Source organism: Chelonoidis abingdonii, chromosome 6 (assembly GCF_003597395.2).
Source record: "Chelonoidis abingdonii isolate Lonesome George chromosome 6, CheloAbing_2.0, whole genome shotgun sequence".
NCBI classification, from domain to species: domain Eukaryota; kingdom Metazoa; phylum Chordata; order Testudines; family Testudinidae; genus Chelonoidis; species Chelonoidis abingdonii.
The window spans coordinates 62,054,827-62,076,297 of record NC_133774.1 but is presented as its reverse complement, the minus strand read 5'-3'; the positions used below and the strand labels follow the sequence as shown (position 1 = coordinate 62,076,297).

Below are 21,471 nucleotides of genomic sequence, written 5' to 3'. Positions count from 1 at the left end.
TTGAAGCCAGACAAATTATAGTTCCCAGTCACTGGTTCTTTTCTGCCTTTCTCTACTAAATTAGAGATCTTTAGATCCAATATTTTCTCCCTGTGAAGGTACTTATACACTAATCAAAATCACTTTTTTTTTTTTTTTTTTGGATAAACTGAACAGACTGAGATTTTTAAGTCTCTCACTGTAAGGAATTTTTCCCAGTCCTCAAATGTTTGTGACATTCTTTTGCTTCCTTTCCAAACTATCAATATCATTTTTTAAAAATAGGGAGGTGAGAACTGGAGGCAGTTTTCCAGTATAGATGTCACCAATGCCACACTGAGAGGTAAAAATCACCTCCCTTACTTATATATCCATATTAGCGCTTTTTGTCACAGCATCACACAGGAAACTCATGCTGAGTTGCTTGTCTATTATGACCCCTAAATTCTTTTCAGAGTCACTGCTTTCCAAGACAGAATCCGTTATTCTGTAGACCTGATCACATTCCTTGTTATTTTATCGCTATTTGAATTTGACATTCACTTTGAGGGAGTAATAAACTAAGGCTCAATCCTGCAAGATGCTGAGAACTCCGGCACCAATCCTGCTGTAACAGAGTGGTCTGCCCTGTTAAAGAGGTAGTGGGGATTGTGGCAAGCCAAATCCTGTTCCAGGAGCTCTGGAGCAGATGCTGAGAAGAGTAAGTGGTCCTGGGGTAATAGTTAAGAGTCTAGGGAAACCCAGGTAACTGTATCTTTAAGAGACTGGGACTTTGTGGTTTGGGTGGGGCACGGCTCCCCTTCCTTTCAGCCAACCAGGACAAGGTCTGGGGAAAGAAAGAAGTACATAAGGTGTCTCTTCCCTCATCAGAGGAGGAGGCTTAGAGAGAAAGAAGGTTCCTGCAGGAGCCTGTGAGACACATGGTGAGAAAAGACTACAGTGATGTGACCTGGCCTCCAAGCTGTGGAGGGAGCCAGAAAGACTGCGCCACAGCAGAGATGCATGGAGGAAGAACTATTATGAAGGTTTTGGTTTTAGTCCTGTTTCTTGAATGACTGTTGCCAGCTCAGGTGGAACCAATGAAGGGCAATTTAAAGGGAGAGGGAGAAGCACAACACAAGTCCTGGAAGGAAAGATGTGTAATCTCTTAGCCAAGAGGGAAGGGTTTGGATCTGCAGGGTCACTGGAAACTATGTGGGACAAGTTAATATTTCAAGAGAGTCCAGAAGGGGATTCTTGTTCTAAATACTTCTGATGGTGGAAAGTTACTGGCCACTGAAGGTGGGGAGCCTGAAAAGCCATACCCTGCCATGAAGGGCTGCTCTGGAGGTACCATCCCGGCTACATCAGCAAAACACTTAAATGTGTGCTTAACTTTAAGCATGAAAGAAGTCTTATTGGCTTCTGTGGAACTACTCATGTGGTCTTCATCAAGCACGTTTATGTACTTTGCTGATTTGCCACAGTGCCAAGCAATTGAGGAAATTGAGTTCCTAATTACCATCCCATAGGAAGCTTTAATGCAAGCTTCTGAAAACCATAGTATGACTTCAGACTACAATGCAAAATAAAATTAGTGTAAGTGTGCAGTTGTCACAATGTCAAGTTCAAGCAAAATGACTTCAGTTCAAGTGTGCGGACATGGCATTATAATGTCAAAATGAAACCAAGTAATTTTAGTCACACAGTTTTAAGAAGGATAAGATTCAGCCAAAACCAAGATAATAAAATGAAGGCCACTTGTCTGTAAGTGGAGTTCTTTGATGTGACTTCACATGCACACTCCTGGGATGCACGGACAGAACCTTTTAGTAGCTCTTGTGTCCTTCCCTCACCCTTCTTGAATGTTCTAAGGTTGAGGCTACAGAAGGGAGTGCTGTGCTCCAGCTGTCTCAGTTCCTTCTATCACCTCCTCACATCCTCTCTTCCTCTGAGACTTAACTTAATTTGTGGAAGGAGGGTAGAAAATGTGAATATGCACCAGTATTCTCAAAGAATGCCAGTTCCAACGGTTCAGAAACATTGATCTAACTTAACTAGACTGATTGGATAACTAGAGAGCTAAGGTGGCACTGAGACCAATCAGCTCCAATGAAGCCAGGTCATAAAGACCCAGCAAGTTTCCTGGTCAATCTGCTGTCACAGTTAGAAGTAACAGGAGCCCCTGAAATACAGCACCCCCTTTTATAGCCTTGCCATCAAAATGTTCAGCGATAGAGAGGGGAGATGCCAGAGGGGGGCAAGGGTGATCCAACAGGCACTGCTATTCTGAAACTGAGTATGAACAGGCTACATAAAGAAGAATTCTCCTTTAAACTGAGTCTGTTCCGTACACATCCTCTATTTATTTGTGATCTAATACACAAAGTCTAAGTATGTCACAGTTTATAACCACTTAGATACTTGAAAGTTCTCTTAATAAAATCTGTAGCATGCTGGCTTGTTATCGTAAGGCTGCATATAAATACCACATTAGATTCCTAGCATGGAAATATTCTGCATCCTTTCTTCCTTACACATCATCCTCCTCTAAGCCTTAAGCTGTGGCCACAATTTTTCCCGGCCAAAAAGGACTGGATAACTAACTCCTCCTTGGGACAAATAAATGAAATTAAAGAGGAGTTCTACCATTGGCCTCAATGGGAGCAAGATTCAAATGTACAATGTTCATAACTGCACTTCTTTTCCAGAAAGCATTCCCTGGCCAAAGTTACAGAGTAGAAACTGGAAGCAGACTAAAGTCTGCTCTGTAATTAAAATTCATGTCAAAATAGCTGTGGTACTCAGGGGTGTGAAAAATCCACATCCCTAAGTGCTGTAGCCATACTGACTTAACCCCCAAATGCTTTCGTCGGCCTAGGTACCTTTGCTCAAGGAGGTGATGTTCCTACAGTAATGGAAAACCTCCTTCTGTTGCTGTAGGCTGTCTACACTACAATGTTAGACAGTAACTCCTCACTTAAAGTCGTCCCAGTTAACATTGTTATGTTGCTGATCAATTAGGGAACATGCTCATTTAAAGTTGGGTAATGCCCCTTTTTAACGCCGTTTGGTAGCCACCTGCTTTGTCTACTGCTTGCAGGAAGAACAGCCCATTGCAGTTAGCTGGTGGGGCCTTGAAACCAGGGTGGACTGGCAGCTCCCTATCAGCTCCCCACCATCAGCTTCCCACTCCCCTAAGTTCCCTGTCCAGCAGCTGCCCACAGTTCATCTGTGTCCCTCCCCCCAATGCCATGTGCTGTTCCTGCCCTCTGCCTTGGAGCTGCTCCCCAAGACTCCTGCTTGCTCTGCAGGGGAGGGGGAGAAGGATGGGTGGAGCTAATGTCAGGGTTTCCCCCCTCCCTCCTGCTCCTGCACCTCGCTTACCCCATCTTCCATAGAGCAGGGGGGAACCACCAGGGCTCAGGATGGAGGGAGCTTGCAGCAGCTGCCATCTCAACAAGTTGATTAACAAGATAGTGTACTTAAGGGAAATGCACATATCTCCCTCCATTCCTGCTGCCTTATGTAGAGAGAGTTAACCCTTGAGGGCTCAGCCAATTGCTAGTTCATCATTTAGCCATAAGGGAAATATCCCACCCTCTGACTCCTCCATCTCAACCAAGCAACCAAGCTTCACAATCATCATCACTGTGTACCAGTATTAAATTGTTTGTTTAAAACTTAGTGTGTGTGTGTGTGTGTGTGTGTGTGTGTGTGTGTATATATATATATATATATATATGAAAAAACAGTCTTTTGTCTGGTGAAAAATATTTCCCTGGAACCTAACCCCCTCATTTACATTAATTCTTATTCTTATGGGGAAATTGGATTCGCTTAACATTGTTTCGCTTAAAGTCGCATTTTTCAGGAACATAACTACAACGGTAAGTGAGGAGTTACTGTACCAACATATTATATAGTTCCTGTAGTGTGGCCCCGGGTCTTTCACATAGTATTGTGGAACACATCACTTTTTTTCCATAAAATTGCACTAAAGATTTGGCTTTGTGAAGTTCTGAGTGAAAAGCAAGACAGTTCTGAGTTCCTCTTCAGTTTCATAATTGCTACAATATTACTAGGCACTATGGTCCAATTAACCACTGGCAAGCTGCATTTGCTTTCAGTAAGTTTCTGAACTTTAACATTTTAGCATAATTTGTAATAGGATCTGGATGAAAATGCAGGGTAACTTATGAGTTCATGGAAGGGGGTGGGGAAAGTGAATCACTAAACTGATTTTTGAAGTGTGAAGATACAGTTTTAATGCAGTTGAGGAGACATTGTCAGACTAAGTACAAAAATGTCAAATGGCAGTGGATTTTTTCTTGGATACTAGAAAAACAATGATGGGGAGGAAAATAGTTTTAATTTGGCATTTTGTGAATAGTCGGTTGCACTGTTTGGTCAGTTGCATCACTTTCACGATCTGCTCAAAGTGTATACTTGTAGCTCTAACAGTATGTTTACAAGTAACAGCAGTGAATAAGCAGCAATTGAAAAGATAGTAGGCAGGTGTGTGCCCAGAGAAACAGGGTGCTTGGTGGTTTGCTCTCCGACCCAACCAAAAGCAGAACAGAAAACCTGGCTACACACAATTTTCTCAATGACACTTAAAAACCCCCCTAAAAGTTAGTACATGCTATTTAAAAGGTGATCAGAATTAAAATAATAAATAATAATAATAATAATAAAAAATAGTGCATTTAAAAAAAGTTGATAGCATCCCTTTCACTTTTGTCAGAGTTGCAGTATGTTCTAATCAATAAACACACTATTAATGAAGCATTAATTTCAGTTAAAAATATTTATTTTACTTACCTCAAAAAGATAATCCCCTATATATTGCACAGGATAATATGGAGCCTCAAAGAGATGTTTCTCTCTCTCTATGGTGACACTTTTATTATCAGTGAATACATGAGTAACAGCTCTCACTTCTTTTTGTGATGGATATATAATTGCCTTTCCAGCTTCTAGAACTCTAAAAAAAATATATATATATATATATATATATACACACACACACACACACACACACAGTTTAAAATATATATTTACTGAAAATTTGTTTTAAAAGGTATTTTTTAATGCTCACAGGCTACAATGCACCCAAAATTTACAGAAAATGGGCAGGTATGAAGTCACACTTCCTTCCTCAGCAGGCTAACTGAGCACTTCAGAGCCCTGGGACAGGTAGGTAACCCAACTAAACAGAATTGTCTTCTCAGTTTAGAAGAGAATACTAATCTTCTTCATCTTTTAGGAAGCTTCGACAAGTGCATTTTTATAAAGATCAAATTTAGTATTACAGTAACTATGGTTTATTACAATACAGCTCAAGAGAATTAGTGGATCTTTATCTGAATAAAGAGGGATTTACTGAAAATGGAGTATTTTCCTTACCTGTAAATTGGAAGATTCATAAGATAGATATAGATATAGATAGATATTTGTGTATGTATATAAATAAGTGGGCTACGGGAACAAACCATTCATGGACGAGACAAGAGAACCTGGAATTGATGGAATGCTACTACAACAGTAGACCTAATGAGAGGGGATATATGAAACGTATGAGGGGACTCATGTGATGACAAAAACCTACATCCACACTTACTGAGAAACAGCTAGTTACCCAACGCTTCTAGGCGTTCTTGCACTGCTGGCTAAAGAACTAAAACAGCGTGCATGGACGCCTAGCAGCACAGATGAACCGCTGCTAGCAGCAGGCTCCCACCACAAACTGGACTAACACAAGGAAGGACAGTGTGATCATGAAAGACCCCTGCAAGGAAACAGAACCGTCCAACTACGGCCAATAACCTGCTTCCCCACAACTGAAAGTCCCTATCAGGCATATAGCGCCAAGCTACAGACATATGGGCCAGTACAATGAGCACAGCTCAGAAGGGCATTGGGACAACACCAGAAGGCTCAAACACCAGTGTTCATTAGATAGAGAGATCGCCAAGACTCAAGGTCTAGACGACAATCTGACACGCCTGATTGACTACAGAGAAGCTACGACTCAATGCCGCACACGTGGATCTGTGAATTCTGGTTCTATACAAAGTCAACAGACACTAAGACTTCCTCAAATCCAATGGGACTATGGAAGACAAGATGGAAGTTAATCAAGGCACTTGCACAGTGGCCATCAAGTGTGGCATATACGAAGGTGATGCACTGTGTGCCGCTGCTGTTCTGCATAGGCTTAACCCCTCAGCCAGATAATCACAAGACTGGATACGGTACAGGTTAGTGAGGGAACTACCATCAGCACCTCCTCTACAATGGATGAGTCAAGCGTATGCTAGAATGAACGAGACATCAACTCGCTAATCCATCTGATCGGATCTAAGTAGGATATCGGATGTTCATTCGGACTGGAAAGTGTGGCGATGGTGTGAGGGAGGGAAGGTATCAAGACTGATAGGGTGGAACTACCACGGGCCACATAGCAGACATAAGACCAGCTACAATCCTTGGGTCCACAGTCACATGGAACCACGTATGAGAGGCAAGGATCAGCAACATCCAAGTATCACAAAGGATAAGACAGGTCTTGAGAGGCCAGCTCAGTGGGATAACAAGATCCTGCCATCAACAGATAAGCCCTGCGTCATCAGATACTCTGCCGATTTAGTGAGCTGGCAAGAAGACATGGAGCTGCGATGTCAGACCGGAGCTCCTCACAATGCACGGAGGTTTCCACCCAATCCAACATCAGAGACTTGTATACAGCCGGAAAGAAGGGGCGGGGCTGTGAGAAATCAAAACACTGTCCTGGACAAACCGGACATCCAGGAGTACATCAGTAAGATGGCCCAAAATGAGCTGCTGGAGACTGCCTGAGCAGCAGACATGGGAGGAGACAGCAAAGATGCCATGCAAGACAAGACTGCATGGGATGTACATCAACAGATAGCTGAGTGGCTGACCTTGGGAAATCCTATCAGTGGCTGGAAGGGCTGGCTAAGAAGACAGCATGAGCACTGATCATAGCAGCACAGGAACAGGCACTGAGCACCAATCCTTGAAGCAGGGTCTACACATAGAGAGGACCAAGGTGCAGACTGTGCGAGAGGCTCAGAGACAGTCCAACACATGGCAGGATGTAAGCATGCAGGCAGGAACAGCATACATGACGGCACAACAAGTGGCTGGCATTGTGTACAGAACATCTGCAAGCGAGGGCTAGCCCCTCCAAGACAGATGGGATTCCACAGAAGGTTGTGGGAATAGCAGGGCTAAGATTCGTGAGACTTCCAGATCCAGACGGACAGGCAGGTACTGGCCATCACCAGACTCTGCGGTATAGACAAGGACAGAAGACAGCGGTGCTGATAGAAATGCAGTCAAGTGACAGCAACATCAGGAGAGAATATGAGAGCTGAGAAGTACCAGGCCTGAAAGAGGAACTAGAGAGGATGTGGAAAGTGAAGGCCAAAGTGTCCAGTGGTGGTAGGAGCACTCGGGGCTGTGACTCCTAAGCAGGGTGAGTGGCTCCAACAGATCCCAGGAACAACATCAGAGCTCTCTGTCCAGAAGAGTGTAGTGCTAGGAACAGCTAAGATACTGCGCAGAACCCTCAAACTCCCAGGTCTCTGGTAGAGGACCCAAGGTTGAGGAAGACACATACCACCCATAGGGGTGAGAGGGGAATTTTTTTTGAGATATATAGATAGATATTTGTGTATGTATATAAATTCATAAGATATACCTCTACCCTGATATAATGCAACCCAATATAACATGAATTCAGATATAACGTGGTAAAGCAGCGCTCCAGAGGGGTGGGGCTGCGTGCTCCGACAGATCAAAGCAAGTTCACTATAACGTGGTTTCACCTATAATGCAGTAAGATTTTTCTGGCTCCAGAGGACAGTGTTATATCAGGGTAGAGGTGTATCTACACTGCAGGAATGACTCCACAGCAGTGCAGTTAGTCCCACCTAATGTAATACCCAGACAGCTCAGCTAATGTTTCTGGTCCACTGTAATTATTTCCCCATACAAAAGTTCCAAAGGTACACTGCTGCAATTTATATGTCTAAGAAAAGATGACAGGTAACAGAGGGGGAGAGGAGAAAAAGGTCTTCTAAATTGGTGGATGCATATATTAGAAATTGTGTGTGTGTGTGTGTGTGTGTAAAGTAGGTGAGACCAGGGATTTCATTCTTTATCCATCAATTATTTTTTCTAGTATATGCATCCACCAATTTAGAAGACCCCTATTTCTCCTCTTCTGTTACCTGCCATCTTTTCTTAGAAATACACCCCCGCCCACCAGGTTAGTAATAATTGGAGAAAGGGAGAGGAGAACAAACAAACAGTAGTATTAAATACAGCTGATAGAGAAAAATCAATCCTTTTTAAAAGTTACTGGCAGCTATAGGACCCTTGACTAAAAGCTATGTTTTCAGAAAGCAAAATATCTACCTTGCAATGCTTTTATGCATAAGTAAAGGGATGCCAAGGTTGTTGTATGGTAACGTCTTGGAAAAAAAAAAATACAGATTCCCTGATGCGCACAACTCTTAGTTCATTTGTCTTTCTGATGTAGGTTACTTTCATTCTTAACAAATAGGGATTTGCAGAAGCATGTTAAGATTCCAGTGAAAGAACAGAATGTCTTTCAGAAGTGGTGCAGGATGTATGTACCCAGACACTGAAGATGAGGAAACAAAACCCGTAGTCAATTGTGTCTCACTGGGACAGCAACAAAGATAGAGGAAGTGGAAAAATGATAACTTGTAGTGGAATGCTAAAGCCACAGGTCAGGAATCATGGCTGTTTACTTTCCCTGCCAAGAAGGAAATTGGCTTGTTTATATCTTCTGCCGTTAAAGCAATACTTAACACATTTTGCTTGAGAAGGGCACAAGACAGCTCAATTTCCCCCTGCCAAGAAAGGAGAAACCATATACAACTTAATAAACTAGATGTTAATGGTTCTCTCTTTTGGAATGGGGTCAACCCACAATTTCTGGATGCAGGCTAACTACCTACTTACAAGGAGGTTTCAGTCTAGGAGTAACCTAGGTTAATATTGATATGCGAGGATGAAAAGACTAGTAGTTATTATGGCCTGTGTCTTGAGATAGTTTTAGAGAGCTACATGAGATCTGTAAGAAGCTTAGGCCCTATAAGCATAAATTTGGTTTTGTCTTGAGGGGAATTACATTCGTCTCCTATGAGCAGGAGCTGGGATTTTCAGATCTCTCCTGTTTAATCTATAGAGATTAATTTGACAGAGAACCTGCTGTTAAATGCCAGTGGACCACAAATATAAAATTAAGTTGGACTTCAATCAGCTTTCGAAAATGGCTTAGATGAAAGCTGCAGTCCTGAACACTCTCCAAACTGACATGTCAAACAACTACCCTATCTTCCTTAAAATCCCTACAAAGATTCTTTTTATAGTCTAAAAAGACAAAACAGTATTAAAGGATGAAAAGATACTACGTAGTATCATCTCATATACCAGTCATATTTGCTTTCCCCCTGCCTGCCCAAGTGTTGTAATTGCAGCAAGACTTACTCCAATTTCTCCCTGCCTCCTTACCCCTAAGCCTGGTGAATGGGGGGAATAAATCAAATATGACAGGTATATGTGCATGTAACATTGTATAGCATCTCCTTCACCACCCTTTTATATTGTTTGTCTTTTTAGAATATAAGCTTTTCAAGGCAGGGACCATGTCTATATCTAGGCCTAGTGTAATGAGGCTTTGATCTCAAAGCCTTTGTTCACTGCTTAATTCAAAATCATTTTCACTACCCCAATATATGCAATTTTAAGGAGCTGTTCCAACAAAATTAACACAAACATTTGTTTTAAATTCAGTTTAATATTCCAGTTGAAAAATATTCTTTCTGCTCCAGATTCTTGAGCTCAAACTTGCTTAGTGTAAGGAAGGGAGAGTCTTTAGCAGAGCCTGAAAACATAGTAATAAGTCACAAGAAGGCGCAGATCGTAAAACTTTTAACATGTACTATATCATGAGGCTGAAGGCAGAATTTCTTCAACCACTCAAGTACTGCAACAATAACCACCTGATGCACTAATGGCTTAACTGGCTATTGGAATGAGTTTTTTTAATTAAAAAAAAATTATGAACATGAGCAGGTATTATGCCCTATATTCTACTAGAAACTTTTTCATCGTGATGTTTGAGCATTAAGATCCTTCTCATTCACTCCTATCCTTCAGAAGCCTACCTGCCCTGTCAGCAGCAGGATGTGGTTCAATGGCCACTTTCAGCTCTCTTTATTAAAACATATACATCTCAGAACTAGGTCTTAAAATATTAAAGACAACCAAGTTTGTTTTAAAACAAAGTGGGACAGAAGTGGCTAGAGATCCCAAAAGGCCAACCGAGCACTTTTAAACTAATTTTTTCCTTTCAGTTCCTTCTCCTCCCATCCCCTCCTTTATTATCATCTTTTGAATCACCCCTCTTTACCATGATGCGAGTTAGTTATGTTTTTCAGTTCTGAGGCTGCAGCAGTGCCGCTAGAGAGCTGCTGCATGAGTGTGACCTAAGAGGTTCAAGTCAGTCAGAATGTGGCTTTACAAGATGTCGAACCATACTTAGCATATTATTTCACTCTTACCATATGAGACAGAGCAAAACAAGACTAGGATTGCCGCTCATGTAATAAAAGACAAAGTTGCCATCCCAGAGAAAAGGGGGGTAGTTTTACAATAGACTATGATCACCACAGAACTAACTGTATTCCTTGCCGTTTTAATGACACACCTGCCTCTCCAAGTTCAACCTGAGCATTTAGGCACTACAGTTTTGGGGGAGGAGCAGGCCAAAAACAGAAAGGGGGGCAGACGGGGAAGTGGAACTAGACCAAGAGGCCCTTATTTTAAAAATACCATAGTAATGGAATAGTTTAATGGTATTTTCATATCTAAACATTTAACAAAGTTAACAAAATGCTAGATGCATAGGTAGAATGTAACATACAACTCAAAGAAAGCTTCATTACATGAACAAAATATGTTTCTGGACATTTTATTTCAGTACCATAGCAGCATTATTTTATTTTTCTAATGAGCATGAACTCTGAGGATATGGCTATGAACAAATCAGGGTGTGGGGGCATAGGTAGTCTTCCTAGGCTATTAATTTAAATATGCATAAAATCATAAGTGCTATAGTCAACAATGTGGTAATAGTAATAAGTCAAAAGAAACTAAACTGGATGATAAAAACAACATTTTTTTTTACTGTTCCAACTATTATAAATGTGGAACAGTATGTTATGCAGAGACTAAAGCACTGGGAGTTGTAGACCAAATTAATTGGGATGGGAGAGGGAGAACAACAATTTAGCTATATCAACTATTTTACCATTCATTACTTCAACTTTAAGTAGTATCATCCTACCTTGTGATAGAATCCCTTCGTTTATCACCTTCTTTCACAAGGAGGATAACTTTCCATCTGTGGAAGGCCCCTAAAGCACCAGAGCATGTCAGTTCTTCGCGCCATCTTTTAGGTGCAGATTGCATTTGAGGTGAATAATGGGAGTCTTTTTCAATTTTATATCCCCATTCGTAAGTTGTTTCATCAAGCCATCTGCCACTTTCGGCACTATTAATTATGTAGTCCTTAGTTAGTATCCACTTTCCTAGAAAGCAAATGAACTGTCAACCACAAAAGAATTTTTATACAGACAAATGGCAAATGAAGATCAAATATAAAATTAACTTCATGCTCTCTCGAAAACCACATTACAGCATTAAGTAACATTTCAAACAATTTTCCTTTTTACTCCAAATGTTATCCTTTCCTAATATTTTATCAGAATTGTGCAAAGTCACTGGACATGGTAATTTTGCTTTCTTCTAATGACACAGTATCCTCTTAGCTCTTCCAGAATAAAATAATCCCAGACAAAAGAACAATCATGATATTAAGTTGCCTGTCTAGATTTTGCTCCTGTGTCTCTTGTCCAGTATCAATTTAGCCTTAGTATTCTTATGATGTTTTACAATACATTGTACAAATAGATTTCCTGACTGTGAACAGACATTCCGTGCACTCAGCGAAAATGCAACAGCTCTGTCAAATCACCTCTATGAATAATCAGTTTGGATGTACAAATAAAGGCATCCCATGCTAGTTTCTTATTTAAATCCATAAATACCCCAGCACTACCAGCTAACAAAGCTGTCTAAATTTTTAGCATACTAAAAGCACAGCATAGTCCATCTCTAAATTCTGAAAGTCTACACATTCCTAATTGTGTAAGTTTAGTGGACACCAATATTAAGGGGAATCAATTTTAGACTAGTACTCTAGTCTCTCCTTTCCATGTCCTTTTCCCTCCCTTGGCCTCACCTCCTCTGCCTCTTCTTCTGTACATAATGATCCTCCCTCTTTTCTAAATTTTCTTTCAGGTTCAGATCAGGAGTTGTGGTCCTCTTGTAATGAAAAACTACTTATAGTATACATTAAGTGAAATTGACTAATTGTGGGATCGTAATCAATTTCTGAGGATAAATAACGAAGGGGATTAGAATCTACTGAATCTAACCACACTCTTATTACAGTTTTACAAAGAAAAGGTGGTGGAGATGCATGTCTCCCCCCCCCCCCACCGACTCCCGGCCAAACACCAAAAAGAAAAAAAAAAAAAAATGTGCAAAAGGGCAATACTGGGCATTATTAGGGAATGATTATGGGTAAAACTATATAAGGTGGGAAGCATACTCAGTGTTTTTTGGAAGATATATTGTGTCAATATGAACTAGTGGTGGTAGGTAACAGGACCAAAATGCAGTTTTGCATCACTTTATTGTTTATGGATAGGGCTCTACCGAATTCACAGCCACGAAAAACACGTCACGGACTGTGAAATCTGGTTTCCCACCGTGAAATTTGGTCTTTTGTGTGCTTTTACCCTATATAATACAGATTCCAATGGGGAGACCAGCATTTCTCAAATTCGGGGTCCTGATCCAAAAGGGAGTTGCAGAGGGGCTTCAAAGTTATTTTAGGGGGGTTGTGGTATTGCCACCCTTCAGTGCTGCCTTCAGAGTTGGGCGGCCAGAGAGCAGCGGCTTTTGCCCAGTTCTGAAGGCAGTGCCCCGCCACCAGAAGCAAGGATGGCAATATTATACCATGGCACCCTTATTTCTGTGCTGCTGCTTTCAGAGCTGGATGGCCGGAGAGTGGCGACAGCTGACTGAGGGCCCCTTTCTGCAGGCAGCAGCGCAGAAGTAAGGATGGCAATACCATACCATGCCATCCTTACTTCTGCCCTGCTGCTGGCTGTGGCTCTGCCTTCAAAACTGGTCTCCCAGCCAGAAGCCACCACTCTCCAGCTACCCAGCTCTGAAGGCAATGCTGCACTATTATATTTTCCAAGTTTAGCAGTGCTCTGGCACATGTAAGTATTTTCTGAAATTACACTATGGCCCAAATCCTGACCCCCCCATTGTGAGAGTGTACTACCTAAATGGTTGCAAAACAAATGTGATTCTGCACACTACATAAGAGGTCTCCATGATAAAGAGAGTAGAAGCACAGCCAGTGCATACATGACTATGAAGATCCACTAATAGAAGAGATGCGACAGTCATCACAGAGCAGCTCTACTGGCACTCTGTAAATTCAAAGAAGGAGTCCATCCTTCCTACCCCAATAAGAAATGCTTGAACAAAGTCCTTTGATTAATATTTGGTGAGATGCAGAATGGGATTTACCCTTAAATTAAGATTTCAGTGATGAATAATTTTCTACCCCATTTTAATTCATCCATTGTGGTCCACAGTTTAAAAAAGATTCTGAATGCATTGAATTGAGGGTTGTTTTTTTTTTAAATCACGTAAATAAACACAAAACTCAAGTACCATTGGAAAGTAGGTGGCCTGTGCCTCTTCTCCCAAAAGCTAACTGCTAACATACCTCAAAGATCATTAGCCTTTAGTCTAAAAAGTCAAATCTCTTATGCTCAAGATGTTGATCCTACCTTTAATAGCAAAAGGTGACTTTTAAAACATGTACATTTTTCATTTTGGGGACAAAGGAATCCAGTCTTTTTTTACTAGGTCTGTGGCACAGATCTTAGTTATATAATGTTCTGATTTCTAGACTATTATTTCTATATACAGTGATGGCATGTTTCTCAATTTTCAGATATAGCAATTTTCTAAACCTCTGGTACAAATATATGTCAAAATGGTATAACAAGCATGTTCAGGTATTAGAAAATATAATCAAACTGATAGACACAGAGAGACTATTTTATGCCTTAATTCCTTGACATTAAAGAATGCAGAATCAAAACTGGAAGGTATCACTGGGCACTGTTTTGTACTTAGTGTTTAAAAAGACAGAACATGTATAAACTGTAGCATAAACTTTGAAACAAGTGGAGGGCTAGAAAGAATTTACAGGGTCTAGAACAGAGGTGGGCAAACTACGGACCGGGTGCCACATCCAGCCCTCTAGACGTTTTAATCCGGCCCTCGAGCTCCTGCCAGGAAGCAGGGTCTGGGGCATGCCCGACTCTGCACGGCTCCCAGAGGTAGCGGCACGTCCCCAGTCCGGCTCCTACGCATAGGAGCAGCCAGGGGGCTCCTCGTGCTGCCCCACCCCAAGGGGCAGTACCAGAGCACAGAGCCGCCTGGTCGCGCCACCGCACAGGAGCAGGAGGGGAGACATGCCACTGTTTTTGGGAGCTGCTTGCAGTAAGCGCCGCCCAGAGCCTACCCCCTGACTCCCTCCCATGCCCCAACCCCCTGCTGCAGCCTTGATCCCCCTCCTGCCCTCCAAACCGCTTGGTCCCAGCCCGGAGCAACCTCCTGCACCCCCAATTCCTCATGCCCAGCCCCACCCCAGAGCCTGCACCCCCAGCCAGAGCCCTCATGCCTCCTGCATCCCAACCCCCAATTTCATGAGCATTTACTGCCCACCATATAATTTCCATAACCAGATGTGCCCCCTGCCCCGCAGGCTAGAACAAGGAACAAAGAAGCATTGCTCTGCTCTCCAGAGGTAACAGCTTTATCACCACCCCATCACTCTAACAAGTCTCATATTTTCACACTTCTCTACAGAGGAGAAAGGGCAGTAAACTCCTACATGCCACAGGGGGTTACAACAGTGGTACCCTTAACTCACCCAACAATATTGTTAATCTATCCAACCCACACTTAGCCTGGCAGAAGTGTCTGTCCTATCTCAGGGACTCTCTTTCTGTCCCACCACCCCCACACACGATACAGTTCTGTGGTGATCTGGAAGCCTACTTTTGCCATCTCCGACTCAAGGAATATTTTCAAACGCACCACTCAACAGTGCATTGACCCACAGGAACCCTCCTACCAACACCAGAAGAATTCTGCGTGGACTCCTCCTGATGGTTGAAACAACAGACTGGACTTCTACATAGTGTTCCACAAATGTGCACAGGCTGAAATTGTGAACAAACAGCATCATTTGCCCCATAACCTCAGTCATACAGAACGCAACGCCATCCACAGCCTCAGAAACAACTCTGATATTATAATCCAAGGGGCTGACAAAGGAGGTGCTGTAGTCATCATGAACAGGTTGAATTATGAACAGGAGTATGCCAGGCAACTCTCCAGCACCATATTCTACAGGCCGCTATCCTCCGATCCCACTGAGGAGTACCAAAAGAAACTACACCATCTGCTCAAGAAACTCCCTGCTATAGCACAGGAACAAATCTACACAGACAAACACCCAGAGCCCTGACCAGGGGTATTCCATCTGCTACCCAAGATCCATAAACTTGGAAATTCTGGACACCCCATCATCTCAGGAATTGGCACTATTACAGCAGGATTACCTGGATATTTGGACTCTCTCCTCAGCTAGGAGTGCTGGCAGCATAGGGTCTATCTTCAAGATACCACCAACTTCCTGAGGAAACTACAATGCACTGGTGATCCTCCTGAAAACACCATCCAGGCCACCATGGATGTAGAAGATCTTTACACCAATATTCCACGTGACGATGAACTACAAGTTGTCAGGAATAGTATCCTTGATGAGGCCACAACACACCTGGTGGCTGAACTTTGGGACTTTGTCCTCACTCATAACCATTTCAGATTTGGAGACAACTTATACCTTCAAGTCAGTGGCACTGCTGTGGGTACCCGGATGGCCCCACAGTATGCCAACATTTTTATGGCTGACTTAGAACAACGCTTTCTCAGCTCTTATCTCCCAGAGCCCCTCCTCTAGTTGTGCTACATCGATGATATCTTCATCATATGGATCTATGGGAAGGAGGCCCCTGAAGAATTCCACCTGAATTTCAACCATTTCCACCGCACCATCAGCCTCAGCCTGGACCAGTCCACACAAGAGATCCACTTCCTGGACATTACGGTACTAACAAGTAATGGTCACATAAACACCACCCATACTGGAAACCTACTCACTGCTATACTTACCTACATGCCTCTAGCTTCCATCCAGGACATATCACATGATCCATTGTCTACAGTCAAGCCCTAAGATACAACCACATTTGCTTCAATCCCTCAGACAGAAACAAACTTCTAAAAGATCTTTATCAAGCATTCTTAAAACTACAATACCCACCTGAGAAAGTGAGGAAACAGATTGACAGAGTGAGATGGGTACTCAGAAGTCATCTACTACAGAAGAGGCCCAACAAGGAAAACAACAGAATCCCACTGGCCATCACATACAGCCCCCAGCTAAAACATCTCCAGCACATCATCAACGATCCCTCATTCTCACAGACCTTGGGAGGAAGGCCACTCCTTGCTTACAGTCAGCCCCCCAACCTGAAGCAAATACTCACCAGCACCTACACACCACACCACAGAAATTCTAACCCAGGAACCAATCCCTGTAACAAACCGTGTTGCTTACTCTGTCCCCATATCTACTCTATCGACACCATCAGAGGACCCAACCACATCAGCTACACCATCGGGGGCTCGTTCATCTGCACATCTACTAATGTGATACGTGCCATGTGCCAGCAATGGCCCTCTGCCATGTACATTGGCCAAATCCAACAGTCTCTGTGTAAAAGAATAAATGGACACAAATCAGGAATGGTAACATACAAAAGCCAGTAGGAGAACACTTCGGTCTCCTTGGAAATTCAATAACAAATTTTAAAAGTAGCCAGCCATCAACAACAACAAAATAACTTAAAAAACAGACTTCAAAGAGAAACTGCAGAGCTACAATTCATTTAGAAACTTAACACATTAATTTGGGCTTGAACAGGGACTGGGAGTGGCTGGCTCACTAAAAAAGCAATTTTCCCTCTTGGTATCAATACCTTCTCATCAGTTACTGTGAGTGGACCACATCCACCCTGACTGAACTGGCCTTGTCAACACTGATTCTCCACTTGTAAGATAACTCCCTTCTCCATGTGGCACTATATTTATGCCTGTATCTGTAATTTTTCACTGCATGCATCTGAAGATATGGGGTTTTTTACCCATGAAAGCTTATGACCAAATCTATTAGTCTTTAAGGTGCCACCGGACTCCTCATTGTTTTTGTGGATACAGGCTAACACTGCTACCCCTCTGATATTTTCACCTTGTCTCTGCCGTTTTGTTGGTTTAGTTGTCCTTTTGAGAGAGAGAAAAGGGGGCGGGGGAAGGGGAAGTCCTTGCAGGCAGAAACCTGATGGAGAGGTAAGAGGTGCAAGAGACCTTCCTGAAATATCCCTGACAGAGTTCCCTTTACACCAGGGGTGGGCAATAATTTTTGCAGAGTGGGGAGGGCGGGGTCACAACTAATTTTGGTAAGTCGCCATGGGCCGCATATTTCTGCTATATTAATGGAGGAGTGCTCTGGGCTCGTGCAGAGTGTTGGGGTGCAAGGGGGAGTGGGCTCTGGGAGGGAGTTTGGTGCAGGAGGGGGCTCTGGGCTGGAGCGGGGCACTGGGGTGCAGGGTCTACGAGGTAGTTTGGTACAGGAGGGAGTTCTGACCTGAGGCAGGGGGTGGAGGTGCAAAGTGCAGGTTCTGGCTGGGAGGAACTTACCACAGGAGGCTCCCGGCCAGCTATGCAGCAGGGCTCTGGCAGGATGCCTGCATGAAGTGGCCCCACGCTGATCCGGGAAGTGGCTGTGACTGGCTGCTGCTGGAACATCTCTGTGCACCCCTTGGGGGGACAGCAGGAGTCCATGCACTGCTCGTGCCTGCAAGCACCACCCCTGCAGCTCCCATTGGCTGGTTTCTGGCCACTGGGAGCTCTGAGGATTGTGCTGGGGACAGGGGGCACGGAGCCGCCTCTCTCCTCGTCAGGGGCACACAGATGTGCCAGCAGCAGCCAGCCACTTCCAGGAACAGGATGGGGCCACAGCAGGCAGGCAGCGTGCCTGAGCACCCTGCTGTGCCATGGGACTTTTAGCAGCCCAGACTCAGAGACCATGAGGGGGCAGAGGAGGCCAGATAGAAATGTAAGTCATGACAGACCAGACAGAAATGTTAGATGGGCCGGATCTGGGCTGCGGGCCTTGTTTTGCCCACCCCTTTACACTCTTACCTCAAGGGGAAGAATTTGAGGGGAGCCTCATAGAGATTAAAGAGGGAGTGGCTTCCTCTCTTCTGCTAAAAGCAGGGAAAGCTCCTTCTCCATTCCCTGGCTTAGGCAAGAAGTGCTTCCTTGCAGCTTCTCCTGCTTAACTGGTTGGTGAAAGCTGCTCGCCCTGTTTTCATTGTATTATCCAAGGGAACAGAGATGGGAAAGGATGAGGATTTGCAGCCTTAAGAGACTTATCAAGACCCTGTGCCCACAGAGGGGGAGCCATCTGCATGGATGCACTACAGTCAATCCCTAATAGTATAAAATCATGAATCAGATACCAAGAAAGATTAAAATAATATGGGATTTGTTTTTTCATTTCCCTTCTAGTTTTTTAATCTTTAGATAGGGGACAGATAGCTTCCAAGTCTGTGATTGTTTTCGTGCTCAAAATATAATGTGACAGGCATATGTGAAATGTGAGTCTCCCTATTAGCTTCTGAGAGAGAACCTAATAAACTTTCCTAAGCCCTGGAGTGGAGGAGCTGCCATCCTTTCCCTGTCCAGCGCCATCCTTTATCGCTCTCATTACTCCAGAGGGAATTCTGTGTCAGTGCACATGTGCAGAATTCATGGCCCCTGCATATTTCTTTGCTTCCCCAGAGAAAAATTGTTTCTGATGAGGAAGCAAAGGGAAGCCGCAGGAGTGGTCACAAGCCCCACCCTGGCAGTGCAGGCAGGTCTGTTTGGGCACCTGGAGCAGCCGGTAGGGGAGAGAAATCACTGCCGAGATGCAAGGGCTGGGAAGTCACGAGAGAGAGAGAAAGACACACAGACACTGTCCCCCTTGCTTGCTATTGTGGCACACTCAGCATGTGGCACTTTTGGAATCAGTGCATCAGATGATACACTCTGGATACTGCTACTTCAGTATAAGGTGTCTGACTATGTAGTGTGCTTACTAGAGGAACTCTACCATGGTACATTTAGTTGTGTGAGGGTCAGTGGTTGTATTAGACTGGTTTTCAGTAGAATCAGGAGTATTTCAGGGATATGTTCTCTCTCTCTCCCCCACATTATTTAATATTTTAATAAACTGATAATGAAGCTGATGGAGATCAAGCAGGAGGAGTGAAGTTTGAAGAGTCATCTTTAGAGGATCTTGAATATGTGGATGATATTGCCTTATTTGAAGACACTACTGACCAACTACAGCTAATGCAAAATCTATGGGACTTAAGATCACTGGTGATAAAATGGAAACAAATGACCAGCTGACACTGCAAGTAGATGGTAATGATGTTGAATTTTGAAGAGTTCTCTATCTGGGTAGTTGGCTGACAGCAAGATGTTCTATAACCAAAGTAATCATTTGTTGAGTCGGTCTTGTCTCAATCGTATTCAGTGTCTTCAACAGCCTCTGTTTAGGAGCCAGGATGTTTATTGTTTAATGTGGTGGTGATTACAACCCTGTTATATGGAGTAGAAATATGGCCATTGAACAGCTGAGGAGAGGAAACTAAACAGTTTTCAATATTAAGAGTTATAGCATATTCTTAACATCCATTGATTTGATTTTGTCACAAACAAGGAGATACTTAGATGATCCCAGCAAGCTGCAGTCTGTCATCAGTGAAGAATAAGAAGAGTGCAGCTGTGGGGTCATACCCAACATGTAGAAGAAGGTACACTTCTACAGAAGGTTTACAGAGTTGAGACGAAAGGAAGCAGAGCACAAGGTCTGCCTCAAATGAGTTTGGAAGATGCAGTTTTGAAGGATTTCAGAAGGCTGAATTCTCCCATACTGACTCTTGATGAAGGAAGAAGACTTGTAAGCGATGGTTTGAGATGGAAGTCTATTGTATGCAACATCATAACCACGTGAATCTGCTTTATTTCAATATAGGTAAAGGACTTTTCATATTAGACAATGTTAAGCATACGCATACATGCTCACACTTTGAATTTGGCCAATAGTTTATTGGGTTTTCTTGACTACAGAAAAAATTTTCTTTTTCATAGACCCACTTTCTCTTTTGCTTGATCCTACCTTGAAATAATCCTGGTTTACAACAATAATTTGGTTTAAGTACCTGCACCTTTGGAGGAGATGGTGCCATCTAGACAGGAGACAGAAAATCTGACTCAATCTTGTCTCAGACACCAGTTCTCTCTATGCCTTCTAGCAAATCACTTAACCTCTCTCATTAAAGCCCCAATCCTGCAAGGAATTCCAGTACAAATAGAATCTTGTCTGCTTTTGCAGGCATGGAACTTGCTGCATGATCAGGACCTAAATTCTATAGCCCTGACTTTAATAAGGCTCTGCATGGGGTGCCAGAGTCTACCCACATACAGCCAATTGTCATTAGATGCTAGAATTTTAGAAGTTGTCTCTCATTGGCATTTAAATGCCAATATAATAGAACAAGTTTACAACTATCAGTAAATACTGATTTAGCATATCTGTATATAAGCCTGTTAGCCTTACACCAGTCTTCAAATTCAAACTGTGACAGACTGACAATATCGTGTAATATTCTAAACAAATCTCACAGAATTAAGATTAAGTTTATTGAATGAAATCTTATCAAATTAGGGTGAATACTTTTGAGGTACGCTGTATTAAAAAAAACTGTGTATGTGTTATTTGTGGCATTGTATGTACCTTCTCTTGTGGTGGTGGGGGGAGAGGATATACTTCCTTCTGTTATCATCCCTTTGAAGCCACCCCCTTGAATTAGTATATACACATAGCTCTGCATCAGGATTCTCCAGGAACCAATAGAAAAAAGGATTTTGGGACAAACAACCTGGCTATGGGCCTTCTTGTGTCAGCAAATGGACAAGAATCCTGGTCCATAGAATCCTTAAGGACTGGGACTACTGAGGTCTCATAAGACTAAGGCTGTGGGTCTCAACCTATTTACCATTGTGGGCCGCCTATGAAGCTCTCTGTGATGTGGGCCATACCCACACAAT

At 43.0% G+C, this 21,471-nt stretch overlaps 1 protein-coding gene across 2 annotated transcripts in view; it reads right to left on the bottom strand.

The window, feature by feature from the left end:
- The window catches only part of SLF1 (SMC5/6 complex localization factor 1), a 74,639-nt gene that overhangs the window by 48,310 nt on the left and 4,858 nt on the right, over positions 1-21,471 (bottom strand). For both annotated transcript variants that reach the window (XM_032802765.2, XM_032802767.2), the window contains 2 exons: positions 11,369-11,612; positions 4,783-4,945 (listed from right to left, as the gene is read on the bottom strand). In XM_032802765.2, coding sequence (XP_032658656.1) covers positions 4,783-4,945; positions 11,369-11,612 — 407 coding nt within the window. The remainder of the gene's footprint in view (positions 1-4,782; positions 4,946-11,368; positions 11,613-21,471) is intronic.